The sequence below is a fragment of the Mesoplodon densirostris genome, chromosome 9 (assembly GCF_025265405.1).
Source record: "Mesoplodon densirostris isolate mMesDen1 chromosome 9, mMesDen1 primary haplotype, whole genome shotgun sequence".
Lineage (NCBI taxonomy): Eukaryota > Metazoa > Chordata > Mammalia > Artiodactyla > Ziphiidae > Mesoplodon > Mesoplodon densirostris.
In genome coordinates, this window is record NC_082669.1 from 93,312,247 (window position 1) to 93,330,993 (window position 18,747).

The window sequence follows — 18,747 nt, forward strand, 5'->3', positions numbered from 1 at the left end:
AGAGGATCGTGGCTGGGCGGCGGAGCCTCCCTCAGTCTCTGGGGCCCTCCCTCCAGCCCGCGCTGCTCCTTCCATGGTACTCCCAGTAGCCGTCCCCCTGCGCCGAGCAGTCACAGAGCAGTGAGGGTGCTGGGGAGGCGTGGAGAGTGGGCTTGGCTTGGGTGGGGGACGGAATGGCACTGCCCGCCCATGGGAGCTGCTCCTCCCTCCCCGGCCTGCCCGGGCCCTCCCTCTGCACCTTTGTTCTGAGCTGGGTTATCAATGTTGAAGTGCCCGTTCCACACAACTGTCAGCTTCACCGGCAGGTTGTTGATCTCCATCCCTTCGTAGGAATACTGCAGCCAGGACCGGAAGGAAAGGAGAAAGCTGGGTCACAGAGATTTCGAGGGGGGGGCGGCAATGTTTGGCCTGGTGTCCGCAGAGTGCACAGGGTCAAAGGCAGGCCAAGACGGTGCGTGCATGTGTGTGTAAGCACACATAAGCATGGGTGGGCAGGGTGGGGATGTGCACCTCAGGGGACCAGAACAGGGAGTCAAGAAGCTAAGGCGGGGAGATGCCAGGCCTGGGGGGACACCCATTTGGAATCTGGGTTCACAGAGCAGATTTGAGCAAGTGGCTTGGCCACCTTCTGCGGAGGCCTGTTCCTGCCAGCTGGGCTCTCCCCTGGAAGTTAGTGAGAGAGGGGCCTGCTCCCGCCCTGGCTGCCCAGGGGAACGTGCCAGTCCTCAATGTGACTTTGGGAGCTTTAATTTCTAGGACATGTTCAGGCGAGGTGGGTGCTTTACCAGAGACCTGGCCAAGCCTGATCAATTTGCAGGCAGGGAGAGTGGTTGCAAAGGGGAAGCAATGAAGGAGCTGTACTCTTCAGGGGATGAGTGGCTGAGGGTTAACAGAGAAGAGGACTGGGTGAAACCTCAGAGGTGAGGTGGGAAATCCTGAGGTCACCCTAGGGCACAAACCTGGGAATCTGGGTCAAGACTCCAAAGGCTCCAAGACAGAGCAGGGGCCCCAGCTCCACAGCTGCCCATGGTGGGGCGGCAGGGAGCTGCCTCTAGGCCTCTGGGCCCTGCTTCCCTGCCGAGCTCTCCTCTAATGCTCCACCCAGCTGGGTCCATCCCATGGGGCTGCGGTGCTAAAGGGGAGTGGGGGTGAAGTGGGAGGTACCTCTCAGGCAGCCCCCAGTATGCCCGCCCCCATCTGCCTTCTGACAGCAGGCATTCTCTCTCCCCGGGGAAGGCGGGCAGGCAGCAGGAGCTTGGAACCTGCCCTGGGCAGCTTTTCCAATCCCTACCTGATGATTGTCTTATGATTCCCCTAGATTCTGCCCACCACAGGGGCTGGGATGGAGGATCAGAGCTGAGACAGGTTTTCTGCAGAGGAGGGGCTGAGGATGGGCGATTTGTTGGAAGAGTTCAGTCCAGGAGACTTGGTCTGAAGTCGTGTTTGCAGAGCCAGTGGGCTCTTTTAATGCAGAGTTTAAGTTTGGTGGGGCTGGGCCGTGGGGATGTTCGCGGCTGTTTTGTCAGGCGGCTGATGCTCCCTCCTTCACCGAGGGGAGGGCGGCGCAGAAACTCAGGAATGCACCGGCTCTGGAGGGTCAGGGCCTCTGCCTCTGTAGCTTATCCGTAGGGGCTTCTAAAGGAGATGTCATCATCTTAACCTGGGAAATTGCCCTATATTCCTGAGTGACAGAACGTGCTCCACGATGAACACGCTGTGATGCTGTCCTCCTGCAGAAACCTAAGTAGGGTGTGTGTCCAGCCTCCTTCGGGCTCTAACCTAGCACACCAGAATTTTTCACTAACTCCCTGGTGATGACGCCCAGGCCAGGGAGCCACATGTGGTGTTTGTCCCACAATGGCGGCGGTTTGCCGTGTACCATCCACACTCTTGTATAAGCTCCCTCGAGATCGATGACACCTGGACCAAGGCCAGGGTCTGGGCTGAGCCATAGAATAAAGCAAAGCTCCCTACCCCTGCAGAAACAACACTGGAGAATTTTTTTTTGATCATCCCATAACTCAGCTGGGGACTCATAAGCTTTTTGCCACGTAGCCCACTAGCCAACTCCCCAGAGATTAAGTTTTTCGCGTCTGGGTGGGTCATTCCAAGTCGTCCTGAGTTTTCTCAAGAAAAACCTCTTCCCCTTTCATGGTGGTCTATGGACCACCTTCATCAGAGTCATGGGGGTGGGGCTGGGGATGAGGTCTACTAGATGCAGATTCCAGGGCCCCACCCAGACCTGCCGAATTGGAATCTCTGGAGACAGGAGCATTTCCAGTTAGGTACCCCGAGTCTGGTGCTGCTAAAGTTAGAGAATCGCTGCTCCTTGCCATCTGCTAGCAGCAGGGGGACAGAGGACAGCCAAGGGGGAAGTGTGGGGGGGGGGCGGGGGGAGAACCCTTTCCAGACGCCCCTTCCCATCTCCTCCTCTAGCCAAGCTCCACTGCCCCCATCCTTCCCGTCCCCTTCCTCCAAGGCCCCAGTGGGGGAAAGGTGGCAGGGGCCAGTGTCAGGCTGCTCCGACCTCTAGGAGGGATGCTGGTGGTGCCTAAATCGGCATCGAAGCCAGGTTCCTGCCTCTGAGGTCGGGGTCTGTCCAGGACCCAAAGTGGAAGCAGCAGGCAGCAACCAGGGGCGTGTTGGCCGAAGATCAAGAGAACCTTCAGGCCCCTCTCAGGAAGGACCTGAGATCCCCCAGAGAGCAAGGCAAGACATACCGCCCATGTATGCATGGGAGTGTCTGTGTGCATGAATGTCTTTGCATGCGTGCATGAACGTCTTCACATGCGTGCTGACATGATAAGAGGTCTGTGCACATCCGTAGGATCTATGCATTCAGATGTGCGTGTGCATGTGAGCACACACGGGCACACACGTGTACTGCTGTGTAGGGGCTCCGCAGTGACCGGCTGTGTGAATGTGGGCAGAGGATCCGAATCTCAGACTCCCCATGTGTAAAGTGGGAATTACACGCAGCGCGTACCTCACGGGATTGTTGGGAGGGTTCAAGATAACCATCCGATGCTCTGGGCACAGTGCCTGCTGCAGAGAATGAGCACCCAAATATTATCGTGTATTTGAATCTATGTGTGTACACTTGGGGATGCTGTGCAAAAATATACCTGTGTTCCCTGTGTTTATGTTTACATGGAATAATAATAGCAGCACTTATTGAGTGTTTCTGCGCCAGACACTTGGTACATATGGAGATGGATGCATATGAGAACACTTATGTGTTCAGATGTGCGTGTGTGTGCACACATTTTCTTTTTGAAGGAAAAATACAAAAGGCTTTAAGGATCAAATATGCCGGGCATTGCTTCCTCTTTCTCCTCCCCATTCCTGAGGTCTCAATTCTAAAATATTACAGAAATCATTAACCCCGGTGTTGCCCACCAACCCCTTGACCTTCCCCCTCTAGGGAGGTCACGCTCCCTCCTGGAGATGCCCTCTCCCCCCCTTGACCTGCATCCTGCAGGGGGAGGGGCGTACTGCTGGGGGCCCTGGACCACTGGCTCGCATCCCCCGCCACGCCCCACCTCTGCTCCACTGAGCATTTATGTAGCCCTCTATGATCAGTGGGCAGTTGGTCCGCACAAAGCCCAGAGATGGGGGAAGAGTGTTTCAGGCTCCTATGGGCCAGGAGGTTAAGGGTCTCAGTTAAGGTCTGGCTCATCGTGGCCCAGCTCTTGGACGACGCTGCTTATCACCTGGGGAAAGAGTGAACCCCAGTTTCCCTACCTTCTAGAGCAAAGAGAAGACCTCTGTATAATTTGGACGTTCTTCCCTCCAACCATTCCCTTGTCTGAGATATTCTGCTGGAAAGTTCTATCATTCTCTCACCAACATAAGACACCAGTGTATGCTGTGTCCATCTCCAGGACCCCAGAGGCTCAGCAGACCCATTCCCAGCTGTGTTCCAGTAAAGCGGGAAGGGGGAAAATTTACCCCCTATCGGCCTCCCTGTCCTTGTTTTTTTTTTTTTTTTTTTCTTTTTGCGGTATGCGGGCCTCTCACTGTTGTGGCCTCTCCCGTTGCGGAGCACAGGCTCCGGATGCGCAGGCCCAGCGGCCATGGCTCACGGGCCCAGCCGCTCCGCGGCATATGGGATCCTCCCAGACCGGGGCACGAACCCGTATCCCCTGCATCGGCAGGCGGACTCTTAACCACTGCGCCACCAGGGAGGCCCCCTGTCCTTGTTTTGCACGCAGTAAATTGTGGCACCATGAGAAACCATGGGGCCACCGTGGGTTGGTGGAAGATGGGCCTAGAGCCCTAGGGCCTCATGGCTGGCACTGTCGCCGGCCAGCTGTCCCCTGCGGCCCACTGACTCCCGTGATTGCCAGTGACTGAGGGGCGGTACTGGGCACTATTATTAGCAGCACTTGACATCTCCTGGAGCCTCTGTCTAAGGGAAGCCACGAATACCCACAGTTGCTTCTAACTAACCCTCCTCCAACTGCTGCCTGTGAGCTGCCCTGTTCTCTGCCAACAGGCCCCTGAGGGCTACAGTGATTGGCCCAGGGCCTGTCCCTAAATAGTGGGCTGGAAGTGACCTGCCTGTCCACCCAGCCCTGTGTCACCCCATGCAGAATGCTCCCGTGTCTCTCTTTTCCTTCTCTGCTCTCCTCTGAGACCTCCTCTGCCACCAAAAATCAAGGGTGGTGGGGCAGGGTTGATTTCTCTGTTGGATCCTTCTCTCCTCCTCCCCCCATTCCAGAGAGGTCATTTAGAAAATGAAACAACAGTAACTCTTATTCCACGATCCTCTCTGAGGCAGATCAGACCCTGCTATAAAGTACTCAGTTGCTGGTTTTGGCCTAACCTTTGATTAGGGGGTGTGTTATGAAACTGGGTTTAAAGTTCTGAATTTGCTGCTTACTTGCTGCGTGACCTGGGGCTGGTCACTTGCCCTCTCTGGGCTTTAGAGACTCACCCGCCCCCAGCCCAGTCACAGGATCAAGTAAATATTCTCTCAGGTCTATTCCTGCCCTGATGGTACGTTGGTTGTTTGCCATAACTATGGTAAGGGAGGCTTGCCCCTGATTATGACCCCAAAATTTTTTTAAGGAAGTCACTTGACAGCAAGCAGCACCCTGGCCCAAACAGCATTTCAACTGGGATCCCACTGACTCCCTGAAAAGAGAGGCTCTTGGGAGGTCAGAGCTGAGCCCTCCTGAACTGTGTGATTCCAGCAGGTCCTGGTAGGCAGAGGGGACCCTCCTGGAACCTACTCTTTGTGGGATACACCTCCTGTTGCCTCAGTTTCTACGACTTGAAAATGGTAGAGAAACAAACATTCCCATCACCTTTCTTACTAGGGTGTTGAAGTGAAAAATGCAGGCAGGCAGAGTAGACTGAGCTGGCCAAGTTGCTTTGGAAGCAGGGCCCTGGAGGCACTGAGAATTGTCCCTGGGGGTGGGAACGAGAGAGAACGAGGGAGAGCAGAGCCGGGGCTGGAAAGGCCACAGGGCCAGTGGGGGAGCTGGCAGGCAGTGGGTGCACTGTTAGGGCACACTGTGTGGTGACCAGGGGTCAGGAGAAGGCTGTGGGCAGCAGGGGGCTGCTGACCCATTGTTGGTCCAGCATGGACCCAACCTGGATTTCTAAATACTGGGCAGGGTTTGTGTGGATCTACACAGCACAGCCCCGGGGGGCTCCTTCTTATTCCAAGGCTCCTTTTGCAGGTGCTGGTCTGTCTCAGAAGCCTCATGTGCTGGGAAACAGCCTCTGTGTGGCTGTACGGGCCGAGGTGCGCCTTTGTGGGCTCAGATGGGGCCCCTAGGTCAGCCCTGGTAGGAAGTCAGGACCCAGGGTTTCCAGAGCTGCTCTCAGGAAGGAGGATGGGCATGCCCTGTAAATACATCTGTCCACAAAGAGCGCTCAACAGCCCCAAGGCGGGCCCCAAAGCCCCTTGCACCGCAGCCCCTGTTGGGTCACCACGACAGGGCCACACCTGCAGGCAGACACTTGGTGGACTTGGCTGGGCTGGCAGGGTTAGAGGAAGCAGTTGTTGGGGGGAGCTGAGCGGTTCTGTGGGTGTTTGGGGCAGTCCTGCCGAGCGGAGCTGATCTGACCCTAAGAGAGAGCGCCCCGGCAGGTGGGGACACGGGGCGGGTACTCACAGAGGTGTTCTGGCACTGCACGCTGGAGCTGTTGAAGCGCAGGGCGGGCACCCTCTGCTCGCTGCCCTGGATGCTGAGGATGCACTCGTACCCGCGCTGCCCCGACTGCGGCTGGGGGAGGTTCTTGGCCTTGAGAGTGATGGGCTTGATCACCTCCACGGGCACCAGGATCTTGTCCAGTCGCAGCAGCTGCGGGCAGTCCTGGGGACAGACAGTGAGGCTCAGGTCGGGCAGCGGGAAGCCGAAGGTGCGGGAGCCCCTGGTATCACCCAGATGTTCTCAGACTCCACCCTCCCCAGGACTCCCCGCGCACGGCCCCCGGCGCTGCTGCCCACCCCCGACCACCGTGGAGGAGGCAGTGAGACTGAGCAACCCGGGTCCCGGCATCACCACCTTGAGGCCCCTCCTCACAGAGCTCGCCCCCTGCCCTCTTCAGCTCCTTTTTCAATGCACTCCAGATCTTCTGGTCCAGACTCCCGGTGGTCCCCTCTCAGCAGCCTCCTCCCCTAGCAGATGGACCCTGCTGGCTGGGGCATCCTGTCCCACTTTGGGCTGAAGACCGCTTCGCCTCAGCTCCAGGCTGCCAAGAGCTGGGACAGAGATGCCCCAGCGAGCAGCTACACAGTGACACAAAGCCCTGGGCCGAGGCTCTGGAATGTGAGTCTGGAAGGGGTGGGAGGACCTTCCATAAGGCATTTGGGAATGTTCTGAAATGAGCCCCAGAGTCCTTTGAAATTCAGAAGCTTCTGACTGAGCTCCAGGGATGGCCGGACCCCAAGAACATGCCCCTCAGAGCAGGTATACTCCGAGTCCCCTCCAGCTGCTCCTCCCTGAGCCAAGGGGGGCCCCTGAACACATTCGGGCCTGGAGGAAATGAACCACTGGGCCCCTTTTCGCTGGAGCAATCAGCTCTGTCCAGGGTGGGCTGGGGGGAGAATGGGGTCAAATAAGGAGCACGGTGCTCGGCCCTGCTGGGAGGTGGGAGCTGGTGTGTGGCTGGATTCACAGGAGCTGCGTGGAAGACAGCCTTGGCCTGGGCAGGAGTGAGGCCCCGGGACAGGCAGGTCCCACCAGCCCCAGATTCCTCCCCCTGTGGCACTGTTTGGGGCGTGCCCACCAGACAGATGGCTTCTGGGCAGGTCGACAGACAAAAGCATGGCTCACGCATCCTTCGTGAGGACGCTGCCCCGTGGGCTCACTACTCTCAGGGCCCCCCCTGACCTCAGCCCACTTCCCCAGCAAAGCAAGGTAGAAAGGAGGCCAGGGGAAGGGCAGATGGGAGGGGCCCCAGGCAATCAGGCACCCGGCAGCTGTCTCCCCCCGGGGTCTGAAAACAAACATGAGCCCCTCGGTCACTGAAAGCTGGAGGGAGAAGAGCTCTAGGGCCGCTGAGCTTCTGACGAGCTGTGGAACCCTGAGCTCATCACGCATCAATCCCCACTTTGAGACTCAGCTGCCTCATCTGTCAATTGGGTGGCATCCAAGGCCCCATTCGGCTCTAACCAGTCCTGAGTCCATGATTTGGGTGGTCTCACCTCTGTTCTTCCCGATTACCCTGTAGCCTTGCTTTAGGGAAGCACCCCAGGCCCATTAAATGAATGCCCTCCTCTCCTCCAGGCTATCCATGCCTTTATCCTGAAGAACGGCTAGACAGGGAGCAGCAGACCCAGCAATTCCACTTCTGAGTTTGCATCCAAAAGAACTGAAAGCAGGGTCTCGGAGAGATACTTGATGCCCACGCTCAGGGCAGCAGTACTCACAACAGCCAAAAGGTGGAAGCAACGGAGGTGCCATCACAGATGAATGGATAAGCAAAATGTGATATATACATGCAATGAAATATGATTCAGCCTTAAAAAGGAAGAGAATTTAAACACACGCTAAATCACGGGTGAATCTTGAAAACATTATGCTGAGTGAAATAAGCCAGTCACCATAGGACAAACACCGCACGATTCCACTCATATGAGGTACCCAGGGTAGTCACATTCATAGAGACAGAAGGTAGAAGAGTGGCTTCTGGAGCACGAGAGAAGGGGGAAGTAGTGTTCAATGGGTGCAGAGTTTCCGCTGGGAAAGATGAATAGAGTTTTGGAGATGGATGGTGGTAATGGCTGTACAACGTGAATGTATACACTTATCGCCACTAAACTGCACACGTAAAACTGGCTAAGATAGTAAATTTTATGATAAGTGTATTTTGACGCAGTTTAAAATAAATAAAACAAAGAAGAGCAGCAGGGAAGCAGGCCAGCGGGGGGGGGGGGGAAGCGATAGAGGACACGGCCTGAACCCTGCCTGTGGCCTTGAGGCTCTAGATCGTGTGGGTCTCCAGGGACCCTGAGGTCCCACGTGGAGCGAGACTCTTATAGTTCCATCCTGTGCCCTTGCCTCTGCTGCCCTCTCATCCCCCTGCGCCGGCAAGATGAGAACTCAGGACACGTAGAAGACAAGAGTGATTCTGTGAAAAGGATGAAGCTCGGGCTGGAGCGGGAGATGTGTGAGGTTGGGGACTCAGGAGAGAAGACGGATGACAAGTGGGGAGCCGTGAGCCAGAGGGGCCGGGCCAGTCCTGACCCCACGCTTCCCTCCCTCCGAGGACCTGGCAGCTGTCCCTCTCCTAAAGCATGCACAGCCTGACCTTGCCTCCTGCTACGAGCTGCGTCTAGGGTTGCATTGCAAGTAACAGCAGAGGAGCTGGGATCTCTCATCCCCAAGTCCCACAGGAAAATATGGCGGCTCAGAAATGGTACACTGAGGGTGTCTGAGTCTGAGAGTCCTCTGAACCAACCCAAGCATCCCTTCTACTTTGCAAAGGAGAAACCAAGCCAGGGAGAGGAAAGATATTGGTTCAGTGTCAACAGATGTGCTGGCAGCTGAAGAACTCCCAGGCCAACCCGCCATCTTTCCTCCTCTTAATGAAAGAGGCAAGTTCCTACTGGCAGTAGGACCACCTTAGGATGGGGTGGTGGGCCAGGACTTCCCAGAGAGGAGCTGGGGGCCAGGGGGCTCCGAAACTCTCCTGTGGTGAGCTGAAACCTCGCCTGGGGGCTGGACCGATTCTGGTCCAGGATGGAAGCTAAGCCCCTCTCTCTTTCCCTGTAAGATTCGCACTAAAACCTGTTATGAGTTCTCTAGTGAGTCCTGATTGCCAGTGGCCCCATAATGGCCTCGTGTGCATGTAAAAAGGTTGGCCACTCTGAGACTAAGTTCATTAATAATAGTCGGAGTGGCCCAGGGCTGGGCTGGGCCCATTTTCCTCTGGTGGCACTGCTGACTGACCCCAGTGTCCCTCCTAATTGAAATGTAAAATGGCAATTTTTCCCTAGACAAGGCATAAAGGGACCATTGCCACCGTGCTGTCCCCTCCTCTCACCCCATCTCTCCAGACCCTGCCCAGCCTCACGCTGAAATCCCAGGTACAAAACCACCTCTGAGTCTGATGCTCGCAGGAAATTTCAGAGTGACTTCCACGTTTCTCCATGACTCTGAGACTCTGTTTCCCAGCACTTCGGCCGTGGTCCTCACCTTTGCGCTTTCTTAACTAGAAAGAACCTGCTTTGGGAATCCCATACGTATAAGTGCAAGTCCATTTTCCTCCTGATTTGAGTCTTGAAAGGACTCTAAACATTGCTCGGCTTCACTACGAACAGGGATTAAAAACTCACCCTCTACAGGGTCATTTGGGGGGAAGTCCATGAACTACCATGTATAACGCGTCTGGCACAGAGGGAGCAAGTGCTCAGAAAACGTTTGTTCTTTCCTGGTCCTTCCCCCTTGGCTCAGGCTGCACCTGGTCCCTCAGCTACTCCCGTTTCCTACCTCGTTTCCCAAGGATCTGTCTCCCCTGCCCCCACCTCTGTGTGCTTTTCCATAAACACCCATCAATTCTCATGGTCCAGCCTATCCACCCCTTTGAAGCTTCAGAGCCCAACAATTTCAACAGCTCTGAGTGCCCCAACACAACAGGAATGGCTAGGGAGGTCCCAGTTCTGTTCACTGCTCATCTAATGGCAGTCCCCTCTTCTGGAAGGTTCCATGCGCTCTGAGACAGGACCTTCGCCAGCCAGCCACGTGGCCTTGGGCACGTCCCCAAACCCTCTGAGTCTCCTCATCCATAAAATGAAGAGGCTGGTTTGGATTCCACGAATTTTATTGGTCCCAATTCTAATATTAACCCAGTAGATGACCTGGGACACATCCTCATATAACCTTTCTGAGGCTCAGTCTTCCCATCTTTAAAATGGGGGTAAACAATGCCTGCTAAACTAGCTCAAAGCGTGGTATTCAAAATATCGACCACCACACGCTGGAGGAGGTGGGGGTCTTTGCAGGGTAGGTTGGGTCTCCTGAAAGTGCCATATACCTACCAGGAGGGAAGTATTTTAATAACTGGTATATTGTGACTCGGCATAGTCATACGGGTGGGTATGGCTCTCATAGGTAATGCGTGATACTGTTATTCTAGCTAACACAATTAACACAGTGCAAGGGGTACAAGTTTCAACGCAGTGCATGTCCCATTACCTCCAACACCTTACACAGATTTTGCCACGTGCCATCTTGTTTCATAGCACAACACATATAATCACCACCATGTCCATGAGAAAGAAATTAAGCACACCAGTTATCTCAGTTCCCACAGGGACCGTGAGCAAAACACTCTCATCATCATCTTACTGACTTTTGTCCCCGGATGATGATCTAGCCCCCTTACAGAATTCCTTAAAAACATACTGCCCTGGGCTTCCCTGGTGGCGCAGTGGTTGAGAATCTGCCTGCTAATGCAGGGGACACGGGTTCGAGCCCTGGTCTGGGAAGATCCCACATGCTGCGGAGCAACTGGGCCCGTGAGCCACAACTACTGAGCCTGCGCGTCTGGAGCCTGTGCTCCACAACAAGAGAGGCCGCGATAGTGAGAGGCCTGCGCACCGCGATGAAGAGTGGCCCCCGCTTGCCACAACTAGAGAAAGCCCTCGCACAGAAACGAAGACCCAACACAGCAAAAATAAAAATAAATAAATGAATAAACTCCTACCCCCAACATAAAAAAACAAACATACTGCCCTTCTCTCTTCAAGGAAGATATTTCTCTGAACAATCATTTGAAAGGGCCAGCTCTTGGAGGGTAGAAAACACCTGCATTTAGCAAGGTTATCTGGAGACAAATGCATACAATAAGAACCAGATTCGCTTGGAGTCTGTTTGGCCCGTGGCTATGTTCTGCAGTCCTGAGAATGGGCTGAGGTTGGGGAGAAGGGTGGCTTGAGGTGCAAGGAGATCTTTAAATGTCTTGACTTTCAGGAAGTGGCTCCAGCGGGCTCCAGGTCCATCATCTAGCCCTGTGCATATTTGGGTTTCCACTGAAATGCACACAGAGGTAAAGACAGCACCGCTAATTGCAGGGGGAGCATCAACATATGAGAGCAAGAGAGATGCCTTTCCATCTCCCACGTCCAGCATGTCGGTGGCGGCTTTATACAGAGGTTTCATTGCATATTTAAATAATTGAACACGACATAAAGAATGCTGCCCAGCTGGGAGAGGAAAAGCTGCCTTCGGGGCTGGTGCTTCCTCGGGAGGGGGTGGTGGGCTGTGGATTTACAGTCCCTCGTGTGTTTACAAGATGAGGGCTCTAATTCTCTCAGTTGTTACCGCAAGGCTGGGGGGAGCTGGGTAGGGGCAGCACAGAGGGGGCAGCTAAGGGCTAAGTAAATTGCAGGTCACCCCTCCCCCCACGTCACCTCAGCCCCCATCAATTCCAAAGACAAGTCAGCACTGGCCACAACCAACCCCCAAAATTTACACTCACCTCCTCTCAGACCCATGGTGCCCAGTACAAAAATGCAATGCACCATATATTTTCTTTGCTGTCCCCCAAGTTTATGCCATTAACGTGATCTACGATGGGCTGGTTTATGGAGAGAGCAAAGTAATAACACAAAAAGGAAATACCCGTAATCCTAAGTGGGGGAAGGGCAGATGAGATTGATGGAAAGTGCAGTTGAGTGGAGAGGTGGCAACCCAGGACTGGAATACCTGCAGTGGGAGTGGCGCACAGGGGTTTGGCTTTGTTTCCTCAAAGGAGGGTGAAGGGCACGGCAAGGGTGCTTCCGTTCCCTCCGGTTGGATCCCAGAGGACCGTAAGAAGGGGAGCTGAATCGCTGACAAGGTGGGCTGGCCTGAGCTCCTCCAAGTCCAGTTGGGGATAAATGCCCTTGGCCTGCCCTGTCTCTGGGCATGGGGCTTATTTCAGCAGCTGTCCCGGGGCCCGGACTTTCCCTGCTTTGCCAGCGCTTGAGTCCCAGGGAGGACTGACCTTGGGATCAGCAGATTTCCCGATACCTGTCCTGGCAACAGATTCAACTCAGCGGTATCGGGGTGGTAGGGGATTTGGGGAGAAACTTTCAAGCACAGCTTTGGAAATCAAATGGAATTCATTTTGCCTCTTCTGATCTTACAGTTGTTCTCTGGAGGAAACGCTCTGGTTGAACTTCTAGAAGAGAGGGGCTGCAGGAACTTCCTCTTTGAGCCTATATTTAATGCGCCAGACGTGCCTCGGCTTCCTCGCAAAGCCTATCCAGCCTGGAGCCCAGAGAATGCAGCTTCAGCCGCAGCTCACTTTGCTTTTCAGTTCAGATGAGAAATAACAGCAAAATAGTCCGGCGAGGATAAATTCTTGTCAGTGGCTTTGCTTTTCCATGAAGTTCGCCTTTGTTCCCCAAGGATCACTGTTATTGAGTGTGTGGGCCTGATGGAGGGCTCAGGTCACCCAGCAGAGGAGCCTGGGGATGCCAAAGCCACTTGGAGACCAGTGGTCCCTCCCGCCTGGTGGAGGTGAGAGCGTGGCCCTGTTCATGGCGGCCCCGGTGAAAGGCCATTCCAGTGGGAAGCAAGGAGTCTCGGCTGATACTGGGAGAACAGGACTGAAAAGACTCTGTGGTCCCACTTCAGCTCTCCCTCGCCTTTCTCTCCCTCTTCTCTTTGGTACCCAGGATCTGGCAGCTGATCTAAAGACCCAGGGTTGTTATCACAATGTCATCATTAGTTGAAACAAAATCATTCCTTGTAACTGGAACAGAGTGACTATAAACAACATATGTTATTGGGCGTTCTATTTCTAATAATTGTAATTACTCGAGAATACTTGCCATTAATATACTAACAACAGTGATTGACCAGTTCTCTGTTCCAGACCAATAACTTCACCTGAATGCACTCTTTGTTCAGGGGAAAAAAAAGAGGTAATTCAACACGCCTGGTGATAGTCAACAAAGCCAGTGTTGAAACTGGAAGACGCCCGGATGAAAGCCTTCCTAGGGATACAGGATGCTGCTGGGGAGTTGAAGGGCCACCTGGCAGCCTCCCTCTTGGCTAACAAAAGGCCTCTGTCTGCATCCCCACACTCAAAGGTTGAAAGCAAATGAAAACCGAGGGACTTCCAGAGAATCGCTGGGCCTGGGTCTCCCCCTCTTTCCCAGGGTGAGTCTGGCTCTGGAAGTCCAGGGGAGCTCCAGGCCTGAGGCTCTGTGAGCCCCCCTATCGGGCAGAACCGGGAGACCTAGGCCACACTTGGACACTCACCCAGTAAGACCACTTCTTGGGCGTGGATTTCTCTTTGGTGCTCTCCAGATTATTTCCACTGATACTTACAGAACTTTAGCAATCATGTGGACCAATGGTCCCATTTTACACGTCTCTAAATACAGATCTACAGATCTCTTACACACCTTTAAACCTCCCACAATGCCCCGCGTATGGGAAATGTTCAAGAAGTGGGTAATGTAGGATGAGAGGTGACCTGTAACAATGCTCCAGAGTATCATGCCATGAATAAGCTCTTCCCCTGGCGCATGGAGAGGGGACACTTGTGCCTGGGGCTTCTACAAAATCACCTTTCAGACGTGTAATTTTCTTTGTTACCCCTTATTCCTGTTACCAGCTCTTCCCAGAAACAAAAATATAGAAAACAAAGCAACGACATTAAAAAAAGATCATTAGGGCTTCCCTGGTGGTGCAGTGGTTGAGAGTCCACCTGCCGATGCAGGGGACACGGGTTTGTGCCCCGGTCCGGGAAGATCCCACATGCCACGGAGCAGCTGGGCCTGTGAGCCATGGCCACTGAGCCTGCACGTCCGGAGACTGTGCTCCGCGACGGGAGAGGCCACAACAGTGAGAGGTCCGCATACAGCAAAAAAAAAAAAAAAAAAAAAAAAAGATCATTATATTTCTGTTAGCAGCCGGGGCTTTTTTTTAAGCTCTGAGGACAATGACCTTTCTCCGCTGACCTGCAGTGGCTGGAATCAGCGAACAGTCCACAAATATTTACTTCTTTTCCTCTTATCTCCAGGAAAACACTGCTACAACAACTATCATGAGGTGGTCAACTCTGGCCTCTCCTCTGTGTTATATTCAAAATGGTCCATTACTGAGCTGGGTAGAATGCAGCCTCCAATTGTGGACCAGGAGCACAGGCTTAAAACTTCCTTCTCTTAGAATAAATAAGCATCCAAGAAAAAGAGAAGCCAAAGTTAATTCCATTCAATGAAGTGATAAGGGACGCATGGCGATTCCAAGATACCTGGGAGCCTGTCACTGTGATGGCTTGCCAGGCTCACGGTAAAAGGGCTCGTGTAAAATGGAAAGAGTTGGGGGGGCCACAGCGGTGGGTTTGTTCTTCTTCACATCCCTCCATCCGTCACGTTCCTCCAGGCTTCTTCCTCTTCTGGGGACCCTGGCACCACACCCTCTGAGGTTCTGTGAATCCCCAGTGACCTCTGCCACCACCAGGTACACATGGGTGCTGTGCCTGGCTTGCAGTCTGGGCACTTGAAGACATTATTCTTTTATGAAGATCCCTGAATTGCACTGGGAAACGTGGTGGGCTATTGTTTTATTCTTTTCTAGGTTTTTTTCCTTTCTGAGCAGCAGATGCCAGCTGCTTTTACAGATTTAAAAGAAAGAAAGTTGGGACAAGAGGGGCAAACAAGACAGAAAAAGCAGAAATTTGAAAACCTCCTTCAAGGTAATTAAATGATTAGGAGCCTTTGAAATCCACCAGAGAGCTCAGTTGTCTCTGTTTTCATTTTATTCTCGTGCCTCTCCACACATGAAATCCCTGCCAGATACACCAGCCTGGAAAGCTGGAGAGAGCCTGAAAACCTCTTTGTCTCCACTGCCATCAAGTTACTTGTAGGTTTCTGAACAACATAAGAAGAGGTGCTTCCTGGGCTCTTAGCCCCTGGTTGGGTGGGTCAACCAGCCCTTCTTCTGCTTGTGACCCTGCACCCCAAGACAAAGGCCCAGGATTGAGGAGAATGGATAGCCCTCTTTTAAATTTCTTTTTTTAAAAAATATTTTATTTATTTATTTGTTTGGCTGTGCCAGGTCTTAGTTAGGGCATGCGGGATCTTTTAGTTGCGCATGTGGGCTCTTCGTTGCAGCATGCAGGAAGGATCTAGCTCCCCCAACCAGGGACTGAACCCAGGCCCCCTGTACCGGGGGCGCAAAGTCTCAACTGCTGGACCACCAGGGAAGTCCCAAGAATGTACAGCCTTTCATCAGGGTCTTCATGCCAAGGTGTGCCTCTTTGCTGTCAGATACCTGTCTGTCCTATTAGCTTTAGTTCCACTTTGTCTTAGTTAAAAAAAAAAAAAAGCAGCAGAGAATTGACACATAAAAATGAGATTCACATTCCTACTTAAAGCCAAGACATAACCCCTTTTCTCCCTTTCCCTATGAAGGGATAATCTAGGTCTGGGTCTCTTTTTCGGATTACGAATTCAGAGCAGCCGTTCCCAGCCATAGACAGACCCCATCGCAGAGGCAGAGGGCCTGTGTCTAGAGACTTCCATAGCCTCTTCTTGTTCTGGTCTGAAACCTACAAGTGACTTGATGGGAGCAGAGAGAAAGAGGTTCTCAGGCTCTCTCCAGCTTTCCAGGCTGGTGTATCTAGCAGGGATTTCCTGTGTGGAGAGGCCCGAGAATAAAAGGAAAGCAGAGACAACTGAGCTCTCTGGTGGATTTCAAAGGCTCCTAATCATTTAATTACCTTGAAGGAGGTTTTCAAATTTCTGCTTTTTCTGTCTTTTTTGCTCCTCTTGTCCCCCCCCACCCCACTCAATTGGGAGCATTCTCTCCCCTTGACAACCTCACCATTCCTTGCCTTTCCCTCTACAAAGGATTGCTCTGTGCATTCTCTACCCCGAGAACTCCTGCTCAGCCACCAGAGCTTGGGAAAGTGGGATCCGGGGCTGGAAATCTGTCATCGCCAGACACACTTCAGTCATTTTTCCTGGGGGAGGAGAGCTCAACGCAGCAGATGCTGGTGGTGGGGTGTCCTTCACTCCTGCCTTTCAGAGACAAGACAGCTTCCCTCCTGCCATCAAGGGTTTGGCCTAAGTTAGGGTTCCTAGGGGGGTGGGAGTCTGGGGGTGGGCCTCTCTGTTCTCACCACGCCCCATCCAGTCCCCCAAACGGCCCTTATGCTTTCTGCACCTGGACAGTTCCCTGCTCTCACAGCTATGGCTTTGCCACATGGTCATGGCACTTGTGTGGCTGTGTGAAGGGGGCTGCAAGGTACACCCAAGACTTGGGGGTAGGAGAGATGTTGGAGCCTGAGTCCAGCGTTGGCCAAGAGAGTGTCCCGTCCTTGCATTCAGTGGGGTCTAACCAACACGATACAGATACAGATACAGATATATAGATATAGATATATCACCTCTCTATCTTCCTATTCTCAGCAACAGCATTCTAAACCACTCTGTTCAGAACCACTGGCCCAATGGTCGGAGTCACACAAGCACCATAATGTTTGAACAACAGCAGACTTTTCCAAAATATGTTTACACCCATTATCCTTGAGGTCTTTGCCCACAAACTTACAATCTCAGAGAGGAAACAACATACGCATATTCTATTATGGTGATGAAGAGTTTTCAAGGATAAGACTAAAGATCAGGAGGGAACAGAAACAGTGTCTTAGCCACAGAGCCTGACTCTGTGTCAAGTGATTTGCAGACTGGACTGTGCAGCAGAATCACACACTGCTGACCACAGCCCCGAGGGGTCATCCAGCTGGTGGAGAGGATGGAGAGGGAGATTTTTGCATCTCTGACCAGGTCCCAGGTGATGAGGATGCTGATGCTGCTGATTTGGGGACCACACTTTGAAAACCACCCTCAGGTTAGTGACCACCCTCTCATTCTTATCTTTCTCTCCCTTTTACTCAACTTGACTTCTTTGATCTCAGCTCTGCTCTGCGGACAGTGCTCTGAGGGACTGCTGAGCAGGCTGTACACAGTCCTGCTGTGTACTTACAATTATTTCTAGGACACACACACACACACACACACACACACACACACACACACACACACACACACACACACACACACACACACACACACACACACACACACACACACACACACACACACACACACACACACACACACACACACACCGCTACCCCTCTCCGGGATTGTTCCGGAACTCACCCGGTATGTAGAGGGTCCTGCTGGATGGAATGACCTGGAATGCGCCTCTGTCTGGTAACTGAACCTCCAGGACTGACCCAGAGCTCAGAGCTTTGCTTGTTTACTGCTTTCGTGAAGCGGTCCCTTAAGAGGTGGGGTTGGGGAGCAAGGGGGTGGTCCTGCCTTTGTTTTCTCTTCTTAAGGGAAGACCTACCTGCGTGTCCCACGCTCACAGCAAGAGCCCTCACGGCTCTGGCTGCAGTACCTACCTCAGGCAGCCTCACCCGGCCTTCCTGGAAGGAGCAAGTCTTGGGGTCATGGGTGCAGACATGCCGGTATTTACACCAGTGGCAGCGGTATGGGCTCTCCACGCAGGACAGGCACCTGGGCACAGAGGAGGAAGAGGCACACGTCATAGAACCTGCATGAACCAAAAGCAGAAAGCCTAAGACTCTAGGGCCTAGCAAAACATGTTTTCATAGTAGGGGAAACCACCTTCAAACACTCAGGAAGAGTAGATCTTGTAAAAATCCACCCCTTTTCTCTCCAAGTCCTCAGGAAGCCAAGAGTCTCTGGCCTCCGCCCTCACTCAGGTAGCTGACAACCCCGATCCCCCAAGAGCCTCATCAACCACCCTCCATTTTTATAGGATGGCGCCCTCTTTTGCTGAATTGGGAAACAATGAAGTCTGCAGTAGAGGGGCTCGTCCAGAGAACCCATAAGAGTTAGGACTAACAGTGAAATTGACTTTTAATCCAAATTGACTCCAGGGTCTCTGCTGACAAGGACCCACATGGACACACCTTTGCAGAGGAAGGTCCTGAGGCTACCCCCTCAGTGTGATGGGCAGAGTGGGCAACCCTACCTCTACTCACCATTCCTAGGAAACACAGGCAACTTTATAAAAGCTACTTCCTGTTTAAAACCCAACATGGTTCCAAAGGGTCAAACCCAAATGCCTTGCCATGCAGGCCAAGGCCTCTGTGGTGTCTAGATCCACTGTCCCCACATGTGTCTGGTGCTTCAGTCAAGAACAGGCCATGCTCTCCCCATGCTGTCCTTCTACCTGGAGTACCATTTCCTCTACCTCATCATCTCCTCTTCCTTCTTTGACCAACGGAGAGTTGGTCTCATTGGGGCCC

The 18,747-nt window shown here is 53.2% G+C and overlaps 1 protein-coding gene across 3 annotated transcripts in view; it reads right to left on the reverse strand.

Moving 5' to 3' along the window:
* Window positions 1-18,747, reverse strand: part of PLXNA4 (plexin A4) — a 627,343-nt gene that overhangs the window by 79,046 nt on the left and 529,550 nt on the right. For all 3 annotated transcript variants that reach the window (XM_060108908.1, XM_060108911.1, XM_060108910.1), the window contains exons 9-11: window positions 17,875-17,989; window positions 6,129-6,329; window positions 239-335 (exon numbers count right to left, since the gene is read on the reverse strand). In XM_060108908.1, the coding sequence (XP_059964891.1) occupies window positions 239-335; window positions 6,129-6,329; window positions 17,875-17,989 (413 nt within the window). The remainder of the gene's footprint in view (window positions 1-238; window positions 336-6,128; window positions 6,330-17,874; window positions 17,990-18,747) is intronic.